At 39.3% G+C, this 23,050-nt stretch overlaps 1 protein-coding gene across 2 annotated transcripts; it reads left to right on the top strand.

The window, feature by feature from the left end:
• The first annotated feature begins 4,551 nt into the window (after positions 1 to 4,551).
• LOC113533318 (proline-rich transmembrane protein 3) lies at positions 4,552 to 21,457 on the top strand. 2 transcript variants are annotated; one of them, XM_026925375.3, is made up of 4 exons: positions 4,552 to 4,972; positions 11,381 to 12,274; positions 12,356 to 12,673; positions 15,895 to 21,457. In XM_026925375.3, the coding sequence occupies exons 2-4, from the start codon at positions 11,389 to 11,391 to the stop codon at positions 17,874 to 17,876; spliced, it is 3,186 nt and encodes a 1,061-aa protein (XP_026781176.2). In that variant the 5' UTR covers positions 4,552 to 4,972; positions 11,381 to 11,388; the 3' UTR covers positions 17,877 to 21,457. The 2 variants fall into 2 exon arrangements, with proteins under 2 accessions (XP_026781176.2, XP_026781177.2); XM_026925376.3 differs by lacking the exon at positions 4,552 to 4,972 and adding an exon at positions 5,784 to 9,732.
• Positions 21,458 to 23,050: the final 1,593 nt, after the last annotated feature.

The following is a 23,050-nucleotide window of genomic DNA, read 5'->3' as shown; positions in this document are numbered from 1 at the left end:
CATACTTTCTCCTACAATGGAAATGAATTGTATGAATAATAATTGAAAATACTACTTTATATTTTATGCATTATACTTTATACATTATTTTTGCTAGTTTTAGAGAAGAGTGTCAATAGTTTTGCTGCTTACTGTATATTTTATTGTATAGTGTATACTGTATATTTACTGTATATGTTGAAAAGATACATATATTGGTAAATATATTTCATGGACTTTCATGGCATACTGCAATATATATCTGTTGTGTAATGGATACTAAGAGCTTTATTGTAAATTTGTGGTTATAGCAAGCATTAATTCTGTGAGTGTAGAGCTTACAGGCTTTCCACAGAGTTCTTGTTTCTTTACACTGTTTCTTCAGGTGTAGCAAGTTTTCTTTTCCTCTTGTGTTAGTTTTTTTTGTTCATGCCAGTGGATGAGGTAATGAGTGCCATTTGAAGGTAAGGTTTCACAGTCCTTATTCTGTACTTAGTTGGGTGAGTATTTTATTTTAAAAAATACCACAGCACTTTTGAATTCTCGATTCTGATTAGTCAAAAGGTGTTGAGTAATTTCGATACTCTTACTGTAGTGCTGTCTGCAAGGTTTACATTAATGTGCTCAATCTACTGGCACATGCTCCACATAAATGGATTTTAAAAACGTGTGTAATTGTCGATAGAAACGTGTGTAATTGTCGAAGAGTCTCCAGCGTCAGTGCTTTGTAACAGTCAGAGGTAAAGCTGTAACAGGACACAGGAAAGTCTTCAGGATGGAGGGGTTTGCGGTTTCTCAATAACTTCACAAGATACAGTTTTTTCCCCCATTAACTTCACAAGAGCCAGTTCATAGCTGCTATAATGTAAGTGATAACAGGAACTGTCTTGTTTCATGAATATTCCACATAAATAAATGTAACTATAAACAGATAAAAAAAGTATAACATGGTGTCCATAATAAAGAAAAAAATGTAAGCATCGGTGAATTGTTGTGGTGTACGAGGAATAAAACACTTTTGTTATAGAAAAAACAATCAAGGGTGGTAACAGTTACTCCCCAGCAGTCTGCAACACAACACACCATAACTGATTATTTTCAGCACATCCTGCAGTGTGTTATTCCTCTTACACTACACCAATTTGCCATTGTTAACAATTTCTTATTTATTAAAGAATGACACAACATATATTTTTCTGTTTAAAGTTACATTTAATGTTGTGAAATGTCCACATCACAAGTAAGCTCCTGTTATCACTTACGTTATAGCAGCTATGAGTCCTTCATTCACCAGCCTCTTTTTTTTTTGCTAGATATTTATCATCTGCAATTGTCCATAGTGTACTGGGAACCATTCGTGTACAGAGACAGTCACCACCCTATGTTCCATGTTCCACCCTAGTTGCCTGGTTGTTTGATACAAAGAAGCACACACAACACACACACACACCCATACATACATACTATGTTTGTGACTTATTTATCAATACAATTAATGAATTCTATGCTACACTTAAATCTGACCTGAACCTTAACTTCACTAACCAGAAGAAAACATCTTGGCTCTTTGGATCTGCTGGTTTTGTTAAAATAATTAAAAAAAAAAAAGCAATTTTCCTCTCAGGGACCAGCTAAATGTCCCCACAAAGTCAACAAAAACAATTTTCCTCTCAGGGACCAGCTAAATGTCCCCACAAAATCAAAACTGTCAGATATTCCTAGGCCATTTGTTCCCCACCAAGATCTAAAAACATGCCCAGGTACTTACATACGTTATAGAAAATGAGACAAAAGAGACTAAACGTGTTTAAACATGCAAGGTCAATGTCAACATTTACATACAAGCCAGCACAGGGATGGAAATGAAAAAGACCCCTCTTTCTGACACACACACACACACACACACACAAACAATACAGCAAGGTGTGGGAACAACACAGCCATTGTACATTTGTGACAAAGACACGGAAGCAGTCTCTCTTTCTCTCTGTCCCTCATATATAAACACAACTCCACTGTAGCTAATCAGTCTGCTCCATGTAGTTCTTTGTGTCACTGACTGTACGTTTTTATCAGAATCCCTCCTTTGTGTCTCTGTGTGAATGTACATGAAGGTCTACTATTATACCTCTTTCATACACTTACACACTATGCATCTTTCTGTCATCACCCAGCACAGTGTGCTCATCTTTCCCGGCATGTTCAGTGCCAGTGTAACGGTCTTACGGAAATCCTCACGCCTAAATGGGTGATTTCAGACGCCACGGCTTTTCAGTGCATGTGGGTACATGTCTGTATTTCAACAGATGAATCTGTGTATATACCATAAATATGTGTGAGCATGTCCATGCTTATGTGTGTGTATGTGTGTGTGTGTATGTGTTGGTGTGTGTGTTAAATTAAAGGTGCAGTTTGCACTTTTGAAAAGTGTTTCTAGACTTAAAATAATATTGTTTTAGAAGAACCTTTAAAAACTGTTCATTTGCAGTATTGCTATGTGGTGGATTACTGGCTTCAGGCTTCTGTTAACATGTTTCACTTGTGATTAATCTTGGGATTAATATTACATTTGTTTCTAGGTTTCAGAGGCTCTTTCAATCATTGATTGATTAAATTTAGGAGTGGGCAAGATGATGACATGATATCATCATGAAGCTGCTTTATCCTGACCAGGATCCAGAGCCTGTCCTGGGAACACTTGGTGTGAGGTGGGAATACATCATGGATGGGATGCCAGTCCATCATAGGACACCATACACACATATTCAAACACTAATTCACACCGAGCCTTAGCCAGTTCACCTTTTGGCATGTTTTTGGGAGGTGGGAGGAAACCGGAGAACCCAGATACAGACACAAGGAGAACGTGCGAAGCTCCATCCAGACAGTAATCAATCCGCTGTACAAGAAATAACAGCACAAAGTTTTTCTGAGATTTCTGTCAGTATCAGTAGTTCTTAAACACTTGCCAACTGATGAATTATTCAGTATTCAGAGATTGTCAGTAATGGCATGTGGTGTTGACATGCTCCTTGGCATGCGCCTTTGGCAGTGATTTGTGAAGGAAATGGACAATAACTGGTTTTTCTGGCTCTCCATTCTAGCTTTTCTAAAGTTCTTGATATTGGCACACTACGAGGGATGTGTGATAGCTCTTTGTAATATGTACACAGTTATATGACATAAAAGGTAATTTTTCATCAATGTTGCAGTCAAGTCCAAAAAGTTCAAGTGCAAGTCACCTCACTCTCACACCTCACCTCACCTCTGGGTCTGGGTCCTCGGTAAGACTGTTAGCCCCATGTATCCTGTAACTGCATCTCAATTATAAGTCGCTTAAATGTCAGCTAAAAGAATAAATGTACTATAAGAGTCCCAAGTCCCTACAGTCAAGTCAATTCCAAATGAAGTACCTGAATGAGAAGAGGATCGTTGCCATCACTGATGTTTCAATGTATATTAATCCTTCGCAGTAGACTGTAGCTGAGTAGTGTGAGTAATATTATTGAATGCTGAAGAAACCATTTTTAATCAGAATTTACTAGCTTATTTACATTTCAGAGCTTTTCACGAAGTCAAAGTGTCTCTTAGACCAAACTCCCAGGTCACATATAATCAAGTAGCAAGTCCAAGTCATGAAGTCAAACTTAAGCACAAGCCCAGCACTTAAGTACTACCATACTTGACATTGACTGCCATATGCCTACATATGTATTATGCTTGTAAAGTCTGAAAGCAGAAGGTTTTGCATAAACCTGTTGTTCACATATAATCACAACTACACTCTCAGAAATAAAGCTATACTCTAATTTTCCTTGTTGCTATGATGGTACTATAAAGGGTACATCTTGTGTAATATAGTGTACCTTTAAATGTACACAACTCGACTTTAAGGACATAAAGGTACTCAATTAAAGGTGTACTCAATTAGTATGTCATGTTTACATTTACCACGTTTATTATTATATTGTTATATCTCTTTACATCACACAAGAACTGTGTACTGGTCATCCTGCACTGTCCTTTACCGTGCCTATTGTCCTGTTTAGTAATTGTTGTACTGTCTTGTGGTGTTGCACAAGATTGCACACATGCACTTTATATAACCTTGTGTAGATCTTTGTAGTCTTATTTAGTTCTGTGTAGAGTAGTACTGTAGCACCGTGGTCCTGGAGGAAGGTTGTTTCCTTTCACTGTGTACTGTACCAGCTCTATTTAGTTAAAATGACAGTAAAGCCACTTGAACTTGAAAGTACAGCACATATACGGTATCCTGGCGGGTGAAAGATATATGCTGAAGGTACACATGATGAAGGAAAAGTACTGGGTGTGTATTGCTGGGAGTGTAATTAAGTTAGCACTGTCAAGTGACAGAAGGGCTGAAGTGAAATGGTATGAAATGATCATGCATCCACACACCTGGTGTGTGTGTGTGTATGTGTGTGTGTGTGTGTGTGTGGGGAAAGGAAGTAAAGCAAGCCCTACGTGTAGAATTTCAATATGATCTCCTCACGTTACACGTCTCTCTCTCTCTCTCTCTCTCTCTCTCTCTCACACACACACACACACACAACACACACACACAGCGCTCACTCCCTCATTCACACGCTTTAACTGCGCCATTGCAAAAAGTGCATACGTCACTGCGCATACGTGAAGTCTGCCAGAATGAGAGGCACTGAGGCAGGCGGTGAAGGCAGTTGTGTAAGACAAACCGCGCGCGCTCGCGAGAGCCAGAGAGAGTGTGTGTGTGTGTGTGAGAGAGAGAGAGGGAGAGAGAGAGAGAGAGATGAATTTAGTAGCGAGACACAGACGGAGGGAGGACAGCACTGACCCAGCGCCCTCACCGGTTCACCTTCAGGAACACGATCGCGGACTCGGCACATTACATTTGTAACAGTAGTAGCTGTGCCTAAGGCAAAACAACAACAACAACAACAACAACAAAACAAAAAAGCCCACGTCATTCATTAGCAAGGCACGAGGAGTTCAGGTAGGATGGATCACTTGTGTTTCTCTTCCTGCGTTAACGTGATCAGATGCGCAGTCGACCCCTGGTACTTCAGTGCGCGTGTCCCTGCAGCAGACTACCATCTTGATTTCTGTAGCTAATAATAACAATAATACCCAGGATTACAGGTCAGTCGCGCGCGCACTGGGCGAATTGCGATGCAGTGAACGTGCACCAGGCTGCCTAAAAGCACTACAGATCTCCGCAGCGCTCTAGCGCGTGAGCGGATTGACGCTCGAGCACAATGACGCGCGGCAGACTGATCACCGCGGTAAGCCTGCCTCACACCAAATCCCTTCCCTTCTTACTCCAGAGAAAACGCGGTGCTGGAGGTGCCAGAGCAAGTGCAACAGAACAGCCGCATGATATCCTACACGATAAAAAAAACAAAAAACAAAGTATCCACACATAAACAATAAAGCAGGTTTGAAAAGACACTTGTGCACGCGCTCTTTCATTTTTCTCGCGAGACCAAAAACTCTCCCACGTTCCTCCTGTTTTGAGACGCACTGCTTGCTCTTCGTTAACCCCTCTGCATGAAGCCAAAGCGTCAAAATGTCAATTTTACAGCAATAGAGCGACGCTCTTTTAGATCTGAGCCCATGCAACAAAACTATTGAACATAAACTGCATTTACTCTTGGCTTCTACTTGTATCACTGCTATGCATCAAAAGGCACCAGAATACAGATCCTCATTTTAAAGGGCCCAAGGATAGAAAACTATATATATATATATATATATATATATATATATATATATATATATATATAAAATATGATGCTGCACTGAAATGCATCCCTCTTCTTAATATGGTTATGTGCAGTTTTGGATATTGGAGTGTAAACAGAAATAGATTGTTTCAATTATATTGAAGTGAACACACCACTGGGCAGCTCAGTGGTGCAGTGTGTAGAATTGCCTATAGGGGTGGGAGATCTGGCAATAAATATCATATCATGATTTTTTTTTTCCAGGCTGGATCATGATCCACAGTATTATCACGATTATTTTATATGTTACTGAACAGAGCAATCAAATTTCCCTAATGATGAAAACATAGCTCTGTGAGGAAACGTAACCTCAAAAAAGTACATTGCTGAGTGCATTAGCTGAGTTGGTTTAGATTTTTATGTAAATTTAAATAAAGCTGTTCATGTTTATTGCACTTTTCTCAGCATTATGTGTGCAGATGAAAAATCGTGGTGTTGAGGAATAGTGCGATTTGGTAAGTCGTAACTAGAAGTTGCTTCAAACCCTAATTTTCAACCATTTTGAGGGGCATTAAATCTTTTCCCAGGTAAAATGTCCTGGTATCAGTGATGTCTTTCCAGCGCTTACTTCACGAGCAGTGTGTTTTTGTTACTGTGTTTGCTTCAGTCCTGTTTTTCAGATGCAGTGCTGTTACACTCACATGTGCTTCCAGTCCAATCTGGATTTCAGCACACTCTTTATGGCGCTTTATTTTGAGGCATTTATACAGGTTCGTCATATTTCCTCAACGGGACAATCTTGCGTGTACATATTTGGAAAACAGCCACTGTTTGCGCTGTGTCCATTGTGTAAAATCCAGTGGTTCCATATAACTGATATTGAATTTTTTAAGGCACCAACTCCTTGGGGTTGTCAGCCAGGCAGCTGTGTTGCCAAACAAAATGAGGAGGAAATATAAGCCGAGGAACTGCTAACTCTTGGTTGTTATTGGTTTGTTCATGTGTCTGTCAGGGAAAATGCCAGCTGGACTAGCAAATAGATTAATGTTTGAGTGTTTTCCAGCACAACTGACAAAATGTGTTTAGTATCACAGCACTCACAATCTCTCTGTAAAAACAGATGGTGGAGAAATTTTAATCGCTTACGATATGTAATATCGTCATATGGCCCACCCATGGGGTTGCCGCCTGCAGAACTCCAGGGTCCTCGGTTCAATTTTGGGATTGGATTACTGTCTGCGTGGAGTTTTGCATGTTCTCCCCACATGGGTTTCCTCGGCAGCTGGGTTCTCCGGTTTCCTCCCACATTCCAAAAACATGCCAGTAGATGAACTGCCTGCTCTTCATTCATTCTAGGTGTGAATATCTATACATGGTGTCCTGTGATGGCCCAGCGACCCATCCAGGGTGTATTCCTGCTTCATCCACATTGTTCCCAGGATATTCTCCGGATCCCTGATCAGGATATAGCGGTTACTGAAGATGGATGACTGTAGAGCACACCACTGATGTAGTACTTGACTCATGGACTTTTGAGTCCCGATTTATAACTTGGCTTATGTATGATTTGAAATTTGAGATAATGTAAATCACCAGCTAAACAATCACTTTGTGATATATTGTGAGATAGTAGAGTGCTTGTATTTGGAGTGCTTGTGCTTGGCTATTTGAATGACTGGACAATGTAAGATTGAATGAAAGGCAATACTGTTTAAGGAAGGTAAAGTTTGTAGTGAAATTATGGTCTTATTCTGGCACTGACATTCTTCACAATCTGCTCTTAAGGGTAAACGAGACAATTCTCTGCAAGCTTCTGCTGTTACGTTGTATGTAACATCAGATGACATGATGCCTTTACAGCATAAAAGACATCAGTGGATTGGACCAAATTATGTATAAAACCTGATACGATACTGATTCAGAGTTTCAACCCTGGATCGACTTTGTTGGATAGTGATACCGTGTACCAGATCAGTGTATCCCTCTTTGCAATCAATGCAAGTCTCAGGCCCTATTGATGTGATGACCTGGGCTTGGCCTGCTTTGTGTGTTTGTATGTGTGTCATGGTACTGGAGTAACATTTCATCTTTTTGCAGACAACACAACAGGAAGATGTTGTTTGTGTATGTGTGTGTGTGGGTGAGAGAAAGAGAGAGTCAAAAAACAAAGAAAATGAGAATCCAGGGCCATGAATTTAGCAATAAGAACCTGATAAAATCATAGTGGGTGCCAGCTGAGACATGTCCACAAAACAGAAAGTAAGACAGAGGTTGCAGAGTGTTTAAGACTTACAGACATTTGTCTGTCAAACTTTACACTTTTGTGATAGCAGTATGAGCTTCAGTGAAAGTTAGAAAGGGAAATGCTAGTATCAGGTGAACATGCTGTTTTGATTAAGGTTCATATGTTGTGCATGCTTATTTCTGCCCATTGAGTGAGTCTGCACTGCGTAAAGATGGAAAGAGAGCAGGTTTTGCCCTGATAGTAGAGACTATTTAAATTCCTGAAGGATGGAATCGTTTCGGTTAGAACGACCAGTAACCCCCCATCCATACCTTTCCACTGCACACACATGCGCAAATACACACACACTACTGACTCCTCCACAAATCCTACATATAAATAAGCCATGCACATTTATCTTAAAAAACCCAGGGGAATTCAGCAACATGCTGACTGGTTAGCTCAGCCCTATCCTTTGAGCAGATAAACCCCGACTCCCACACACACATACACACACACATACACACACATACACACACACATACACGTACAGGGCTATGCAGGACAGCGCTCTGATACCACTGTCTACAAACAGGCTTCTGTCTTTGCCTGGAAACATTCACTGAAATGAACGGAAACGTCAGCTTGCATGGAATGAGTCAGTCAGTCCGTGTATGTGTGTGTGTGCGTGAGAGAGAGAGAGAGAGAGAGAGAGAGAGAGAGAGGGAGAGCTGCTCTGGAGAAACAAGCATTTCTTTTAAACATTTGAAATGGCCCATGTGGCCATGAGGCAGGAATTTGATGGTCATATTTTGTGTGTGTGTGTGTGTGTGTGTGTGTGTGTGCATGGGCGTGTGTGAGAGAGAGGTAAAGGTAGTGTAGTGTGGTGTTTATAGTGTTTTAGAGTTGACATTTGAAGGTTTTACAGTAAATGCTTTAATTACTGTGATATATGACATGAATAGTGTGTGTGTTCTGTTGGTGATGCTGTAACGCACTGAGATAGAGAGGAAAGTCAAAGAAATAATTATTTGAGAATGTGCAATGACATTCTGCCTTAGGGGACAACTTAGTAGACAGAAATATCCATTTTTATACCAACTATTCTGTATATCTTTAGACATTCGGGGCATTACATCATCCCTACTGTACATGTGTTTGATATGAGAGAGCGAGACAAAGAGACAACAGTAAAGGGACAGAAGGTCAGACAGTTTCCAGTATAATGGGTGCTACAGAGGAAATAAATATGGCTGTGCGTGAGACTGTACGCACACTAATGCTTAGTCTAAATCACTGTCAGCCTCCATTTCATCATATACACAACACACACACATGTGGCTGATGTGCATAGAGTAAACACATACACATTCATACATAGTAACACACACACAAAAAAAACATCTGGCTCAGTGAACAAAGTCTATCTGATTTTCCATTTTGCCCAGGCAAAGTAAATACACACACCCACACACTACGGCAGCGGCACACACACCTCCGAGCTTGCTATAATAACAGTTTGATATTAACAGTATGAAATTTGCATAGGCAGAATTCTTATCTGCAGTCATTCTCTCTTTCTCTGCCTTGTTCTATCCCTTGCCTTTCCTGCTTTATTACCATGTTTTTTTCCTCCTTATCTCTTTATCTTTATGATCAGTCATTCCTCTAAAGCCAGAATGTGTCAGAGTAACAAAAAGAACAGGAGGACTTACAACACTGACCAAGGAAACATGGAAACACCAAAGGCAGAAAAAGTAAAAAGGGGTGAAGACTGAAACAAACACCTCCCACCTCTCTTATACGGTCTCTCTTTTTATACTTGCTTCTCTGCTGTTGGTTATACCATGCTTTTACATATAGACCATGCTTTTTCAAATGTTCTACACTGTTGTGTTTACTCAGGATGACTGATAGGCTTGCTCTTTCTGTAGCTCTCATTTTTCTCCTTGGCTGTCTTTATATGCTTAATGTTATTGAATGGCTTACATTAAGTGCTTAAATGAATTCAGGCTCCTCATTCCTTTCTTTCGCTATGACTGTAGCTCTCATATGACACTCTAGAGACTTTTGTACTATATCCAAATGCTTTACCAAATTTCTTCATAGTGATTCAGCACTTGGGGGTGGGAGTGAGTCACAGTGATGCATGCCGGGGAAGAGGATGGACTGAGTTGCTGACAGGTGTTTTACGGTTTTTGGAACATATCTCACAAGGACCCTGAATAAAAAAACAGATGCAGTGTTTCTTTTAGGGGCCAGAGAAGCCAATGTGTATAATGAGTCATACTGAAAATTCAGTCCTCGCCAGGGTTTTGTCTGTCTTTGTAATTTAATTTCATGGGGTATGGTAATAGCATGTAGACATGCTGTTTTTACCATCGATGTGACTATCTAGACATAATATTTCCAAATATGGCTGTAGAGTATCTGTGTGTGATGGTAGTGTGGAAAATGGTGCAATGTATATTAGATGTACTGCATATTTTAGATACTAGGTCCAACGACCCCAGGCTTGACTTCATAGGCTGCCTTTTGTGTTCCTACTTGAGCTCAGTAATGAAATAAAGTGGTGGTCTGTGGATTGGAAGGAATATGGTTTAATTCTGCAGGTAGACTCAGTTGGTTACCAGGCATGCAAGGCAGGAAAGATCAGTTCCATTCTAGCACAGTTTAGTGATTTCCTTGCTCAAAGCCACTTGCTTCAACTCACCAATAAACACCAAGTACCTGTGTTGCATATGAAAATGTTGAATAGCTCTATTTAATTTCTGCAGGCTGTGTTCATATACACACACTTATCCTAGTATATGCAGTATGCACAAACTGGTTTGATTCTACACTTTTTGGGAGCGTGCAATAGGGATATATTGTCCAGATATACAGATCTGACACTCTCAGGACAAACAAAGACCATGTTCATTAAAAGGCATTTACACCACTCTGTCATTCATCTTTAGTAACTTCCTGGTTGGCATCCTGTCAGTTTAAACATGAAAGATGGCGTTATTTATATTTTGGGAAACAGAATCAACTAAATTCGTTAGAAAATATTGTGGGCAGGTATAAACAAAAATAAATAACTGTGCAAACAGGATAAAAAACATGTCCCAACCCAATAATTAAGACCAATTATGAACTCAATGCCAGAATTCACAGACCATGCTGACAGTGCTGGCATTTGTACCTCGTTTTTTCCCCCCAGTGTTTTCCAATGTTTCCAAGGGCATATTGGTATGGTCTTGAAAAAAGCCACACCCACTAATACATACAGATATAAATTGTGGCATTGCATTACAGACCTAGTGTGCACTTAGCATGAGCTAAATTTGATGGATGATATAGATTGGTTCCCACATGAAGAATTTATTCATGCCTCATTCATTCCATTCCATTCCATTCCATGCGTGCGTCTGTTTTGTTTTAAATCTAATGTACCTTTGTTCTTCCACAGGAGCAGACATGAAACACGGCATCTATTTGTTGATCAGGTGTGCCTTGGGAAGGCAGAGTACTTCCATGGCGCTTCTGCTAGTGATCCCCTTGCTTCTTGCTCTCATCCAGCCAGTTGCAAGCCAGGTGTATGTAAACTCTTCCTCATATGCTGGCAGCACCAGAATGCCTGCTCTAGAACAAGCCGATCAGACACAGGAGAGCCTAAGGCCTTCTCATCCCATAGGCTGGACTGAAGTGCCTGACCAAAAAATGGGTCCAAGAGCTAAGACAGAAAGAGTAACAGACAGAAATGCTTCTGTTGGAGTCTTTGAGCAAGGAGACACTATATCAAATGGGCAGCCAGAGGCTATAAATAATACAGTGGAGGAGTCATCAACAAAACCTTCAAAAATACACATGAAAGTTGACCTTACAGCACATTCCCTATCACCAAACAACAGAACCAAAGGTGGACCCAGCCAAACTCAACGTTCCACAGTTAGGCCTGTTACCACAGTACCCACCCAAAAGACTGGAGGCTATTCTGAAAAGGAAACAACTACATTTATACCCATCAAACAAGATTCTGGTGGAACTACAATAGCAGATGCAGAGACAATGCCCAAAAAAGCAATTACTGACACCAATACAGAAGACTGGTCAATGTCAGCAGTATTACGCCCCACTGTAATTAGCTTATTAAAGTCATCAATTGACTCTGATGATGCTGACCAAGGCCAAACATCTCATACCTTTCTTACAGCTGTGTCCACCACTCCTATAAAGCCTACTATTGGCTTAGTGCTTCAGGACAAAGCCTCCACTGCTACACTGGCCAGCACGAAACCATCAACATCAGTTCACTCCCCAATGTTTGCTGACAGGATGAACATTACTGGGGCTGATCTAGGAGGTGAGTGAATACTGCACATGTTTCCATTACTGTATGTGTTATAGTGTTTTTTATTCCTCCTTGTTTTTCCTTGCTTATCAGCTAAGCAAGGCAATACCACTGCAACAGGCCGTCAATCAAAAGAAAGTCCATCAACTACACCATCACTTAATGGAACCACTACTGTATTCTACACAAACATGACTGATCTTGAGCTGAGGACACCACCACAAAGAGAAAACCCAGCCAACTTGACTACACCACAGCCAAAAAGCACAACACAGCTAGCAAGCACAAAGATGATAACCAATCAGAAGTCAGAAGGAGCTGCATCTCAAGGAGCAAGCTGTACCACAAGCAGCCAGCAAAGAGCAGAGATCAACCCTTCAAAAAGCACAACAAAACTGCAAAGCACAACAGGTAGGAGTCAACTGAAAATGCAGTGGGATTTGTAGTTCTTGGTTGTGTTAGAAAACAATGGCTACATTGATGATGAACAAGTCACAGACATGAAGTGGAATTATTTATGCAGCTGGCTTCTTACGGGAAAACTTTGGACAAAGCTCAAAGGTATGAAGGAGCAGACAGAGAGTAAAAGAGAGAAAGGGAGAGAGAGAACAAGAGATGAAGAGAGGTGGACATAAACTGTACGTGTTTGCAGAAAAGAGACACAACAGACCCAAGGGGAAAATATGCACAGGAGGAGATGAAAGAGAGGGATGGAGGAGTCAAAAACAGCTAGAAGAGAAAAGAGCAGTAAAGGATGAAGTGAGCAAGGACGAAAGCTCCTCAAAGTTTACTGTTAGATACTATTACAAAAAATGGATGGTTTGTAAATGGAAATAGAGAGGAAAAAGGGGGTGTAAGCTGAGGGAGTACAGAGAGTGATGAGAACCAGATGGATAGAGAACTGGGTGCAAGGAAGGGAGGACACAAGTGTAACGAAGTGGTGCAGAATCGAATGCCAGCAAGATAGTTTACTTCAAGTGTGTCAGAGCCTGTTGCTTGCACTGTGAATTATCACAGTATATCAAAACACCTCCACAGAATGGAAAATTGTGAATGATGCAGGTGAACCACAGTGGTTAACGTGAATGAAGTAGAGAGAGAGAGAGAGTGTAAGAGAGTGTTTTGTGTGAATGCCTCCAGCTGTGAAACTTGATCAGCACATCTGGGCGTCCTACTGTTTAGGAGCAGGCGTGAGTTACAGGAAGTACATGTTACTGGAAGTCTATTTGTGTCAGTTTTACCATTTGCTTATTTGAAAGGTTGGTGTAGGAGTATATGCAAACATTAGTACTAGATACGAGTGAATGTGTGAGTATGGTGTTATGTGTGTTTTCTGGGTAACTCGAAAGCACGTTAAGGTTCTGTGGGAATAGACTGTTTCCATTGATCTTCACCAAAGCTCTTCTTTGTCATCCATCATCTATTACTTTCCCTTCTTGTGTGTATGAGTGTGTACCCCCAGGCAATTTGAGAGGCAATGTCCCAAAAACCTTAAGAAAAACCATTTTAATTCCAATATGTGTCAAAACCTCATTTTGGTACAAAACTAAAACATTTACTGTCAGATATTATGAAATTATCTAATGTTGAGTCCTGTATTATAAGTCTCATACAAAAATAAGAGAAACTGTAGAACCATAATATTCTGTGTGCCTGTGTAAGTGATACATTTTTTGTTTTCCTTAACATTCCAAAATCTACTGAATGTTGAAGGGAGTTAGGCAAAGATGATTCCAATGAAAGGTAGCTGAAAAAAACTCCACACAGTCCTTCAAATCTACTAAATGCAAAGATGTTTCCAGTGAAAAATCATGTGGAAAAATTCCAGGCTGTTTTCTGGTTATGCTATTCCCATGTGCTCAGTGCTCAAACTTCCTGTTCAGGTAAACCGTAAAGGGTATAAAACCCTTCAGGCTGTCGTACACACCCCAGTTTCTAACTCTGACCTCCTGTTGGGGAATAACACTATTGTTACCTAACCACTGACGTCTCATAATTGAGAGCATGTGGATTGAGGAGTCGAAGAGGTATTGCATAGGATTTTCCAATAAAACTTGACAAAATATAAATAAAATAATAATCACTAGTAGCTAAAATAGAAGGATACATGCCTGTAAGAAGTAAAAACTCAATAGTATTTGAGGAAAATCCTTTCTTTTCTCTAGTGATCAAGGTGATAGTTGGAAACTACTTAGTGTTTTAGTGTTATAACATACCATATGGTCAAGAGTTGGGTGCTAATCACCAAGTATTGTTTGTCTATGCTAGCTTTTCAGGCTTCACTTAATGTTTAGCCTATAGCTATATTCTTTAACTTCTCCACTAGCATTAGACAAATCTAAATGGGTTTTAAATGAAATAGAGTGTACTTTTACAGTGTATTTCCTTTGCCCTATTTACCCTCTGTAACATACTCTATATTTTTCTTTCCCCAAAGGTTGTTCTACTTGTTTTATATAATCTTTGCTAACTCGCTACAGCATTCTACTAGCTATAGCTCCGAATGTGAATGTCTCCCCGATTATGAGAAATGCTAACAGGTACAATGTTTTTACATGTGTGTAAAGTAAGTACTAGTAATTTAAATATGTATTTGCTTTATTTGTAAAATATTAGGATTTAAACAGTGAGGAAAGTTCAGCTGTAAATAAACTGGTGTAGTAACTAGTTTGTGTAAGTTTGCCTAAAGTAGTTTCCCCCCCCAATACAAAACTCCTGAGTAGGCTATGGGATGTTGTTTGATTTTGTATCAATGACAATGTAAAAGGCAGTTTGAAAATAGTCATTTGATTGCACATTAGAATATTGCATTTTTTTTCCTGACAGAAAATTAATTAGTCAATCAGTCTAGCTCAGATATTAATGTTATATGTTTTGAGCACTTAACTGGAATGCTAGATTTAGCATAACACAGTAACCCTGCCCTGGAAGTCGAATGAATAAGTGATTGAATGCGTGTAGTTATTCTGTCAAAACAGATTCCGTGTCTAATATTGAAGACTATATGGCTATGTACTACACTCTTGTGGCTAGACCTAGCATAGCATGTCTCCCAGATTTAAAAAAAAATACTGTATCTTTTAAATTCCATAACTACAATATGAATAATAAGTAAAAACTTATGCCAAATCCCTCACTTCTTCCACCCTGATGTACTCGAATTAATGACTGAAATTTGACCAGATATCCACTGTCAATATTTTACCAAGAACACTGCCATTTTATATCAAAGCATTTTTATATAGCAGTTGCTAGGTTGCAGGGCATATCCCTGTAAAGCAGTTGATTATTGAAAAAGAGAAAACAGATAAATCTTACAAAAAGACATGAAGATATATTTTTGATCCATATGACTGGGTGACTGCATTTTGGTTCAGTTCAGGATTCTACTGGATACTTTTGTGTACCAATACATATTCTTCATCACTTAGAAATTGCTATTTAGGTGTATATGCAGAAAAATGAAAGCATTACATATTGAAACATTCATCAAAAATTTTCTGACTTTCAATCAAAGTTCAGTACATTACTTTTAACTGATGTTTGTGTAGATGTTGCACTTTATTTTGCTATAGCATATTGTATATCCTTCAGTCCTTCATCATCACAATTTGTTGCCTCTGTTTTCACAGATACAACCACTTCTCAAAGCACAACTCTGTCCCCCCTCATGGGACGTGGACGTTTGCTACCAATGGACAATGAAGCAGGACATGTAGAAAAAGAGCATACTCTGTCCCTGGGGAATATCCCATCAGTTAAACCTGGACCCACCCCTCCTGCAAATTCCTGTGCCACTGGTTTGGGACTCTGCCCTTCTCCTGAAGTCCCAAACACACTCAGTGAAATTACCACCTCAAACCGGACCTTGTTGGTGTGGGCTGACCTGAGCCGCACACTGTCGTTTGCCTGGGAGCTGCACGTTTTTGGTTCTGCTGCCCTCTACCTGCTTCTCACTGCTGGGTCTGCTTTGGGTTTAGCCCTGGCTCCCAGCATGCTCTGCCCTCACCGTGGGGCCCTAGCACTTGCTAATGGCCTCCTGCTCCTCACGGGTGCAATCCGAGCCATTTACTTCCTGGTTGATCCTTATGGTTCTCGTTTGCTCCTGCCATTATCAGTCATCACAGCCCTGTACACATTACCATTGCCTCTGTTAATATGGGTGCATTCTGCAATGGTGGTGTTGGTGCTAAAAGGGGCTGAAGTGGTTTTGTTGCCTCCACCTCTCCAGCACCCACCTCTTCTGGCTGTGATGGCCATTCTCCAATGTACTTTACTGCTAGCTGCAGACCTTCTGTCACCTGCACTGTCACCTGCTGTACCTGTTGTCCTGCAGAGCCTTACCTTGACTGCTGGGTTGGTACTCTGCCTGGGTTACATATTCCTGGTGCTGCCACGGCTCACTAATGTCCCGGTAGGCCATACCAGAGATAAAGGGCTCGGTAGGTCGAAGATGAGGGTGCTGGTGCGTGTGCTAGCAGGGTGTGCTCTTCTTGGGGCACTGTGCTGTCTGTTGCATGCTTACACTTGTTTTTGGCTGTATGGACTGCTAGGGGACTGGCGCCACTTCCGCTGGGCTTGGTGGCTGGTTCAGTTCTGGGCACGACTGCTTGAACTTACATGGGCCTTCTGTCTGTTGCTGCTGAGCTCCTGGGTTTTCTGGAGATCTCGAGGGGGCCAGATGGGGAGAGCTCCAGGACAGGGAGCGGGTGCCGCAGGTGACCTCACTTCACCCTGCTCATCCTCTAATTCTTCAGAAACACATACTTGCTGGGCAAAGATTGTGCAGAGCCTGAAGGGGAGGCCTTGTAGGAAATCTGACAGCAATGGGGTGGGAGGGGCCAATGGTGGTGGGGTGGCAGGGGAGATGCCTAATAACTGGGCAGGGCAGGAACGCTCAGGTGTAGACATCAGCAAGAGCCTTATAAGAAACCGGGACCCACCCAAAGAAAGTAACCGTGGACGCAACCAGAGAAGCAGTGAGGGCTCATCTGGGTCATTGTTAAGGTTGCAGGCACTAAGTCGACCACACCAGTGCTCAGTGAGCAGCAGTCTGGACCGGGAAAAAGAATCAGCCATCTCACTTTACGACTTTGACTTGCGTCCTCCATCCCCAATAGACCTGACCCGCAGTATTGACGAGGCATTGCACCGGGAGCATCTGCTCAGGGGTGGCAGCCTGTTCCATCCTCTGGGACCCCCATCACCGCCTCCATCACCTGAAACTTGGATGCGCAGGAACAGCGATCCTCAAATTATGCTCTCAGAGAGCAGTGATGAGCACACTCTGCTGACTGAGTCCTCCGCTGGCTTAAACCGCTCCATCCCTAGCGCTGTCCCAAGCCGGCAGGTAACAGCTCCACCGACACCCACCCATCAAGGCCCACGCTGGACCTCTCAAACTCCTGTGCCTTCCTCCATTTCCTGCCCCATCTCCCTGCACCCCTCCCCTAGTATGGGTCGAGCCCTGAGTCCCAGCACAGACGATACCAGACCATTCCTTACCCCTGACCTAGATAAGGTGGGGTCAGACAGTGGAGGGGAGAGGGGCTACCTGAGAGTCAGTCGCCACGATGACTCAGCGAGTGTCACCAGTGAAATAATTGATCTTTGAACTGATTTATTTGATCAAGGACCAATGACCTGGGTAACAACCACCTGACATTACCTGAAACATAATAAGGACTGACTATAGTCTGGTGTGACTTAGAATAAAAAAGAAATGTCAGATGGGACTTAAATTTAGAACACATTCGGTTTGCATGCAGTATGAACCTATTTTATTCTGAGGGTGTTTGTTCATACCTTTTGTTTTGCTCACCTATGTACCTATTTAAGGATATTTGAGGAGCAAAGTGGAAGAACAAACTTTGTTCAGAAAATGCTTCAACTAACTAATTTCCCGAAATTCATCATAGCCAATTTATGGATATGTATTATTTTTTATTATTTATAAATAGGCTGAGAGTATTAATTCAACATGTTTCAAAACATTCATTTGCAAATATTAGCAGATGGTTGTTGTAAAGTTTAAGATGTTTGGGGAAAACTTTTTTTTAAACTTGGTTTGGACTTTTTTTTGTAACTGACTGAAGTTCAGACACTTAAGTTATATGTTGACAGTGACTGAGAAACTTAATCTATGTTATGAAATTAGAAATTGTGCCTGTATTTTTTTCAATGCACTTAGCCAGTGGACACAAAAGTGATATTACAATACATGATATTATACAAATCTAATCAAATATTTCTTTGCAAATGACACTTTTTCAGAAATGTCATGGAGAGTTCTTTTACTAGGATTGTTTGGGAAAGTTTTTTCAGTTGGTTTGGACTTTTTCCGTAACTGGTTGATATGTTGTATCCAGGCACTTATGTCTTTTATATGAATATCAGTATGAGAGATTTGTGCTGTGTTATTACATTAGAGGTCATGCTTATAATGAACAAAAAAAGTCACTGACTGAAGGTAAAATGTTACTATAATACATAGAACATAGTAAAAATTAGCATGACCATTTATTAATAATTGTAATAGCAGACATTCCAGTCTTAATGCAAGACTCATGCAACAGTTCAACTTAATTAGCATTTCAAGTTAATTAGAATTGTAAATAATATTTTTCAAACACATGACATATTTATTAATGTCTTCTGTTTTTGAAGGACCACACAGCTGCATTTATTGCAGATGGCATTACTGCATTTGGTTGTACTTTTTTCTGCACAAAATACAATTCAGCATGAGAGAATATAGAAAAAATGTGCCAAATCCACATAAAGAAAAAAGAAACATGCTTTCAATAGTCATAATAAGAAAAGACGTTTGTTCTGGACAGCACAGGTAGCTCTACAGAACTTTAATTACAGATGTTTAAGTCGGATTTTCAAACTAAAGTTTATAATAAACATTTAGTAGAGAAGAATGTAAGAAGAATTTTTTTGCAGTATTCCTGCCTGTTTTTAACCCTTATATTTGTCATGATGGGTGCAAGATATATCTGAAAGGGAAAAATAATTTCAGACATGCACTACAACCAAAACATTCCCAAGCAAAAAAAAAGGATTTTTGGAAAAAATAAAAAAAAATTAACAATTAACCGAATGTCTGCACCGCCATTTCCCCGTTTCTTCACTACTATTGAAAGACTTCTGAAGACTCAAAGCTCAAAGCAGAAGCTGCTGACCATTAATGTTCCACATTCACTCTCCATACCACTTTTATTTAAAGCAAAACATATTTTAAAATTCAAACAATTTGTGAGTTATATGCCATTTCCAGTGTCACTCTCATTTTAAACTATAATATGGGAAAAACTGATACAGTCATATTCTTCACAATCCCATACACTGACCAATTTTTACTCCTTTACAAACTACTAGTTGCTTTGGATATTATTATAATTCCTGAGAAGAGCAATGGCATCAGCTTTCACACATTATGATGTAAACCATCTTTAGATTTTTACTGCAAAATAAACAACTAAAAGTGAATAAGACAGGCTAATATTCAGGAAATGGCTATAGTCTGTGTCACTATCTCTTCTAGGAATGTTGTGTATAGTATAATTTCAAGTTTTCAAGTTTTATTTTCAGTCGGGCTGTGCATGTTTTACACAACAAATCTGAGGTTATGTGTACCATAAAAGAAAATGTAAATACTGCTATTTTTGTGGTTTGTAAATAAGAATATGCCATGTTCGGAATAACATGAAATATATTTACTGTGAATGACAATCCTGCAGAGTGCAAGTATATTTCCAGGCACAATACAAGGACTGGCATTAAAGAGACTCTTATTTTTTTAGATATGTAAAAGTATATAATTAAGAATCCTAGTGATATTGAACGTAAAGATTTTTTGTTTGTTTAAAAAAAAACAAAAAAGGGATACATCCCAAAATATAATGCCGCTACATAAGGAGGGAATATATATATATATTCCTGCCTGTATATATACAATACCATCTTGCACTTAAACTTTTTTCCCTGTATTCAAGTATCTTCCCTAACAATGTTAACATTTCTCTTATTCTCTTTAGTAGAATGCTGGGAGGATCACAACTGTGAAAATATAATGACCGGCTTGAGTTTCCATATTCTGGTCAATATGTGATTGTGTAAATGAATGTACCTGCTCAATTAAATGTCTTATCTGTGCTGTCATATGATCCAATGAAGTGCCATAATGATGTCTTGAACTCCCCCATCCCATTCATACTGGGTTGGCTTTTCGTCTTATTGATAGCATTGTTGTTGTTATTTGTATTTTATGAATTAAGTGCCCTAGTGCCGTATACATGTATTTTGTGCCAGCATGCTTACAAAGCAAATCTGAGTTCATCATTTTCTTTGCAAACTGAAATATGTTCTCTCTTATTCATTATGACTATTTTGAGCTGATGCCTCATTGTGGTTTTTATTAAAACTGATGACAATTTGACATTTTTTGTCTTATTTGTTATTTTTAACAAGACAAGACAGTTTTAATTTCACAGCAGCACAGACTTTTCCTTTTCTTGTTTTTCTTCACAAACCACCTCTCTGTAAAGTTTTCTTTTTTATTTTCTTCTTGTAGTGTTGATCAAACTGCTCATTTTGGGACCAATTGAAGTGATCCTTCCAGTCCCTGACTTTATCTAAAATGTGTTGAGATACAGTCAAGAAGGACAAGTAGAAATGAAATAAATTGATCACTTAATGTGTCTATTTGTAAACTTACCTTTACACAGGAATTGAGAGACACTGATCTAAACTCTAGTGATGGATCATGTGGGAGGTTAGTCACAGGATTTGCCTTCATTACATCAGACTTACATCAAATGTATCCTCTGATTTCCTTTCTTTCTTTTTCTGATGTGGACAAACCAAGAAAGGAGCAAAGCTGCCTATCTTACGTCCAGTGTCCTGAAGCACCAGTACAGTAATGGCTGCTAATAAGTATTGACATCCATATTTCTGTTCATAATGGACATGACTTAACCGGACTTTAAGTGTTTAATTGGCTATTTCATAGTCCAACCACAATGTCAGCCTTTGATCTGATATATTGACCACTCAAAGTGGTGTCCAGAAAGATGCATGCAGTATCACCAGCCTGCATCTTCTATAACGATGGGAAAAAAAGTCATGGTTCATACTATTGCATTGTCAATAGAACTTCCATTTAAGTGATAGTAGTAACCCTGATCATGAGTGTAACTGACATGCTAGATTTGTACAACCTGTAACTCATGCCATTATATTTGTGAATAAAATTCAAACAACCATGAGTCATATGCACTAAACATGTTTTGTTTTTATAACTACATATAGTTTGGGGGGATTTTTTATAATGTATCGTAGCCATTGGTGTCAGTTGATAAAATACATTTGAACAATACAGGTATTTCATGGAACACTGTGTACTGGCTTATTTAATGTCAGGCACTTTAGTGCACTTGTAGTGAATTGTGTGTGTGTGTGTGTGTGATTTAAGGTCAATTTAATTCTGTTTTAATATCTAATTTGGAAATAGTTGGGGTAATTATTTAGTGAAACGCATGCGGTTAAAAAGCATGATTGCCCTAATTAGAAAGAGTTCTGATAAAGAATACTGAGCTTTTTAAATTCCACTTTAGAATATAAAAATGTTTATATTCCATAACTTTTTTTTTAGTTTCGGGGTGCAATATGCAATATTCCATTATAAATATTGTCATAGTCTTAGGCTATAGTAGGCGTATTAAATCATACATCCTGTGCTGAAGTGTTCAGCATATTAAAGGAGAAATTACAACATATATTAAGATTTGATTAGAGATATAATCATAAACCACTCAACATGTTAATAAACTCTAGATTTAGAAGATTTTTAAAAATGTAATATAGTAATATCTTAATGGATCCAGGTCTTGCTTGGTAATAATGAATGAAGACCAGTTAACATTGAGCTGGCTGTTTTGGTATTGTATGGCATATTAGTGTTTGTGGGTTAAATATGGAAATAGAAAAATGTCTGCTCCCTTGGCACACTAATGAGAACAAACCAACTCAAAATAACCTGAACTGCCTTAAAAATAAATTGACAGTCACTTCAGGATCAGGGAAGTGCATGAAATAAAGGTGGGCAAGGAAGGATGTGAAACGCAGTTTCTCTAACAGCTTTCTAAATGATTCCCTCTATCTATCTGCCCTGCAAATCATGTGATAAGTAACATTAACATAGCAACTAACACTTGTATTAACTAATATTCTTATATAATAAACCCAATAATCTATATAAGTATAGGAACCTACATTATTTAACCAATGCTCATACCATCAATGAGTAAAATTATTCCCACAATGATCAACATTAACAACACATTAATAAATAAATTTGTGGCTGTTAACTAGCAAAATTCATAGGCTCGATAGCACAGTCTAGACCAGAGTTCAGTAACCAAATTTACTGAAAAAATGTAAATTTACAACATACTGTAGGCTAATGTATTTTTCTAATTTATGGAGTTAAGTCATGGATTAAGTAAACATACAGGTATATTTCGTTAACATTTTAACAAACGTTAATTAATTGGTTATATGTGCTAAAGTACTTTGTTAACATTTACTTACAGTTTACTGATGCTGAAGTTTATGCTTTGTTAATGTTAACTAATGTGGTAAATTATGTACAATAATGTACATTCACGCTAATGAGGGGAATTTTATTGTAAACCGGCTTTTCAGAAGGTCATAACACAGCATTATTACAGGTGCATTCGAGAAAACTTATGAAATAAAAAAATGGACGAACAAAGTCTGTGT

The sequence above is a fragment of the Pangasianodon hypophthalmus genome, chromosome 8, assembly GCF_027358585.1.
Source record: "Pangasianodon hypophthalmus isolate fPanHyp1 chromosome 8, fPanHyp1.pri, whole genome shotgun sequence".
Classification (NCBI taxonomy): domain Eukaryota; kingdom Metazoa; phylum Chordata; class Actinopteri; order Siluriformes; family Pangasiidae; genus Pangasianodon; species Pangasianodon hypophthalmus.
The sequence above is the reverse complement of the archived record's forward strand: the minus strand, read 5'-3'. Positions and strand labels throughout refer to the sequence as shown.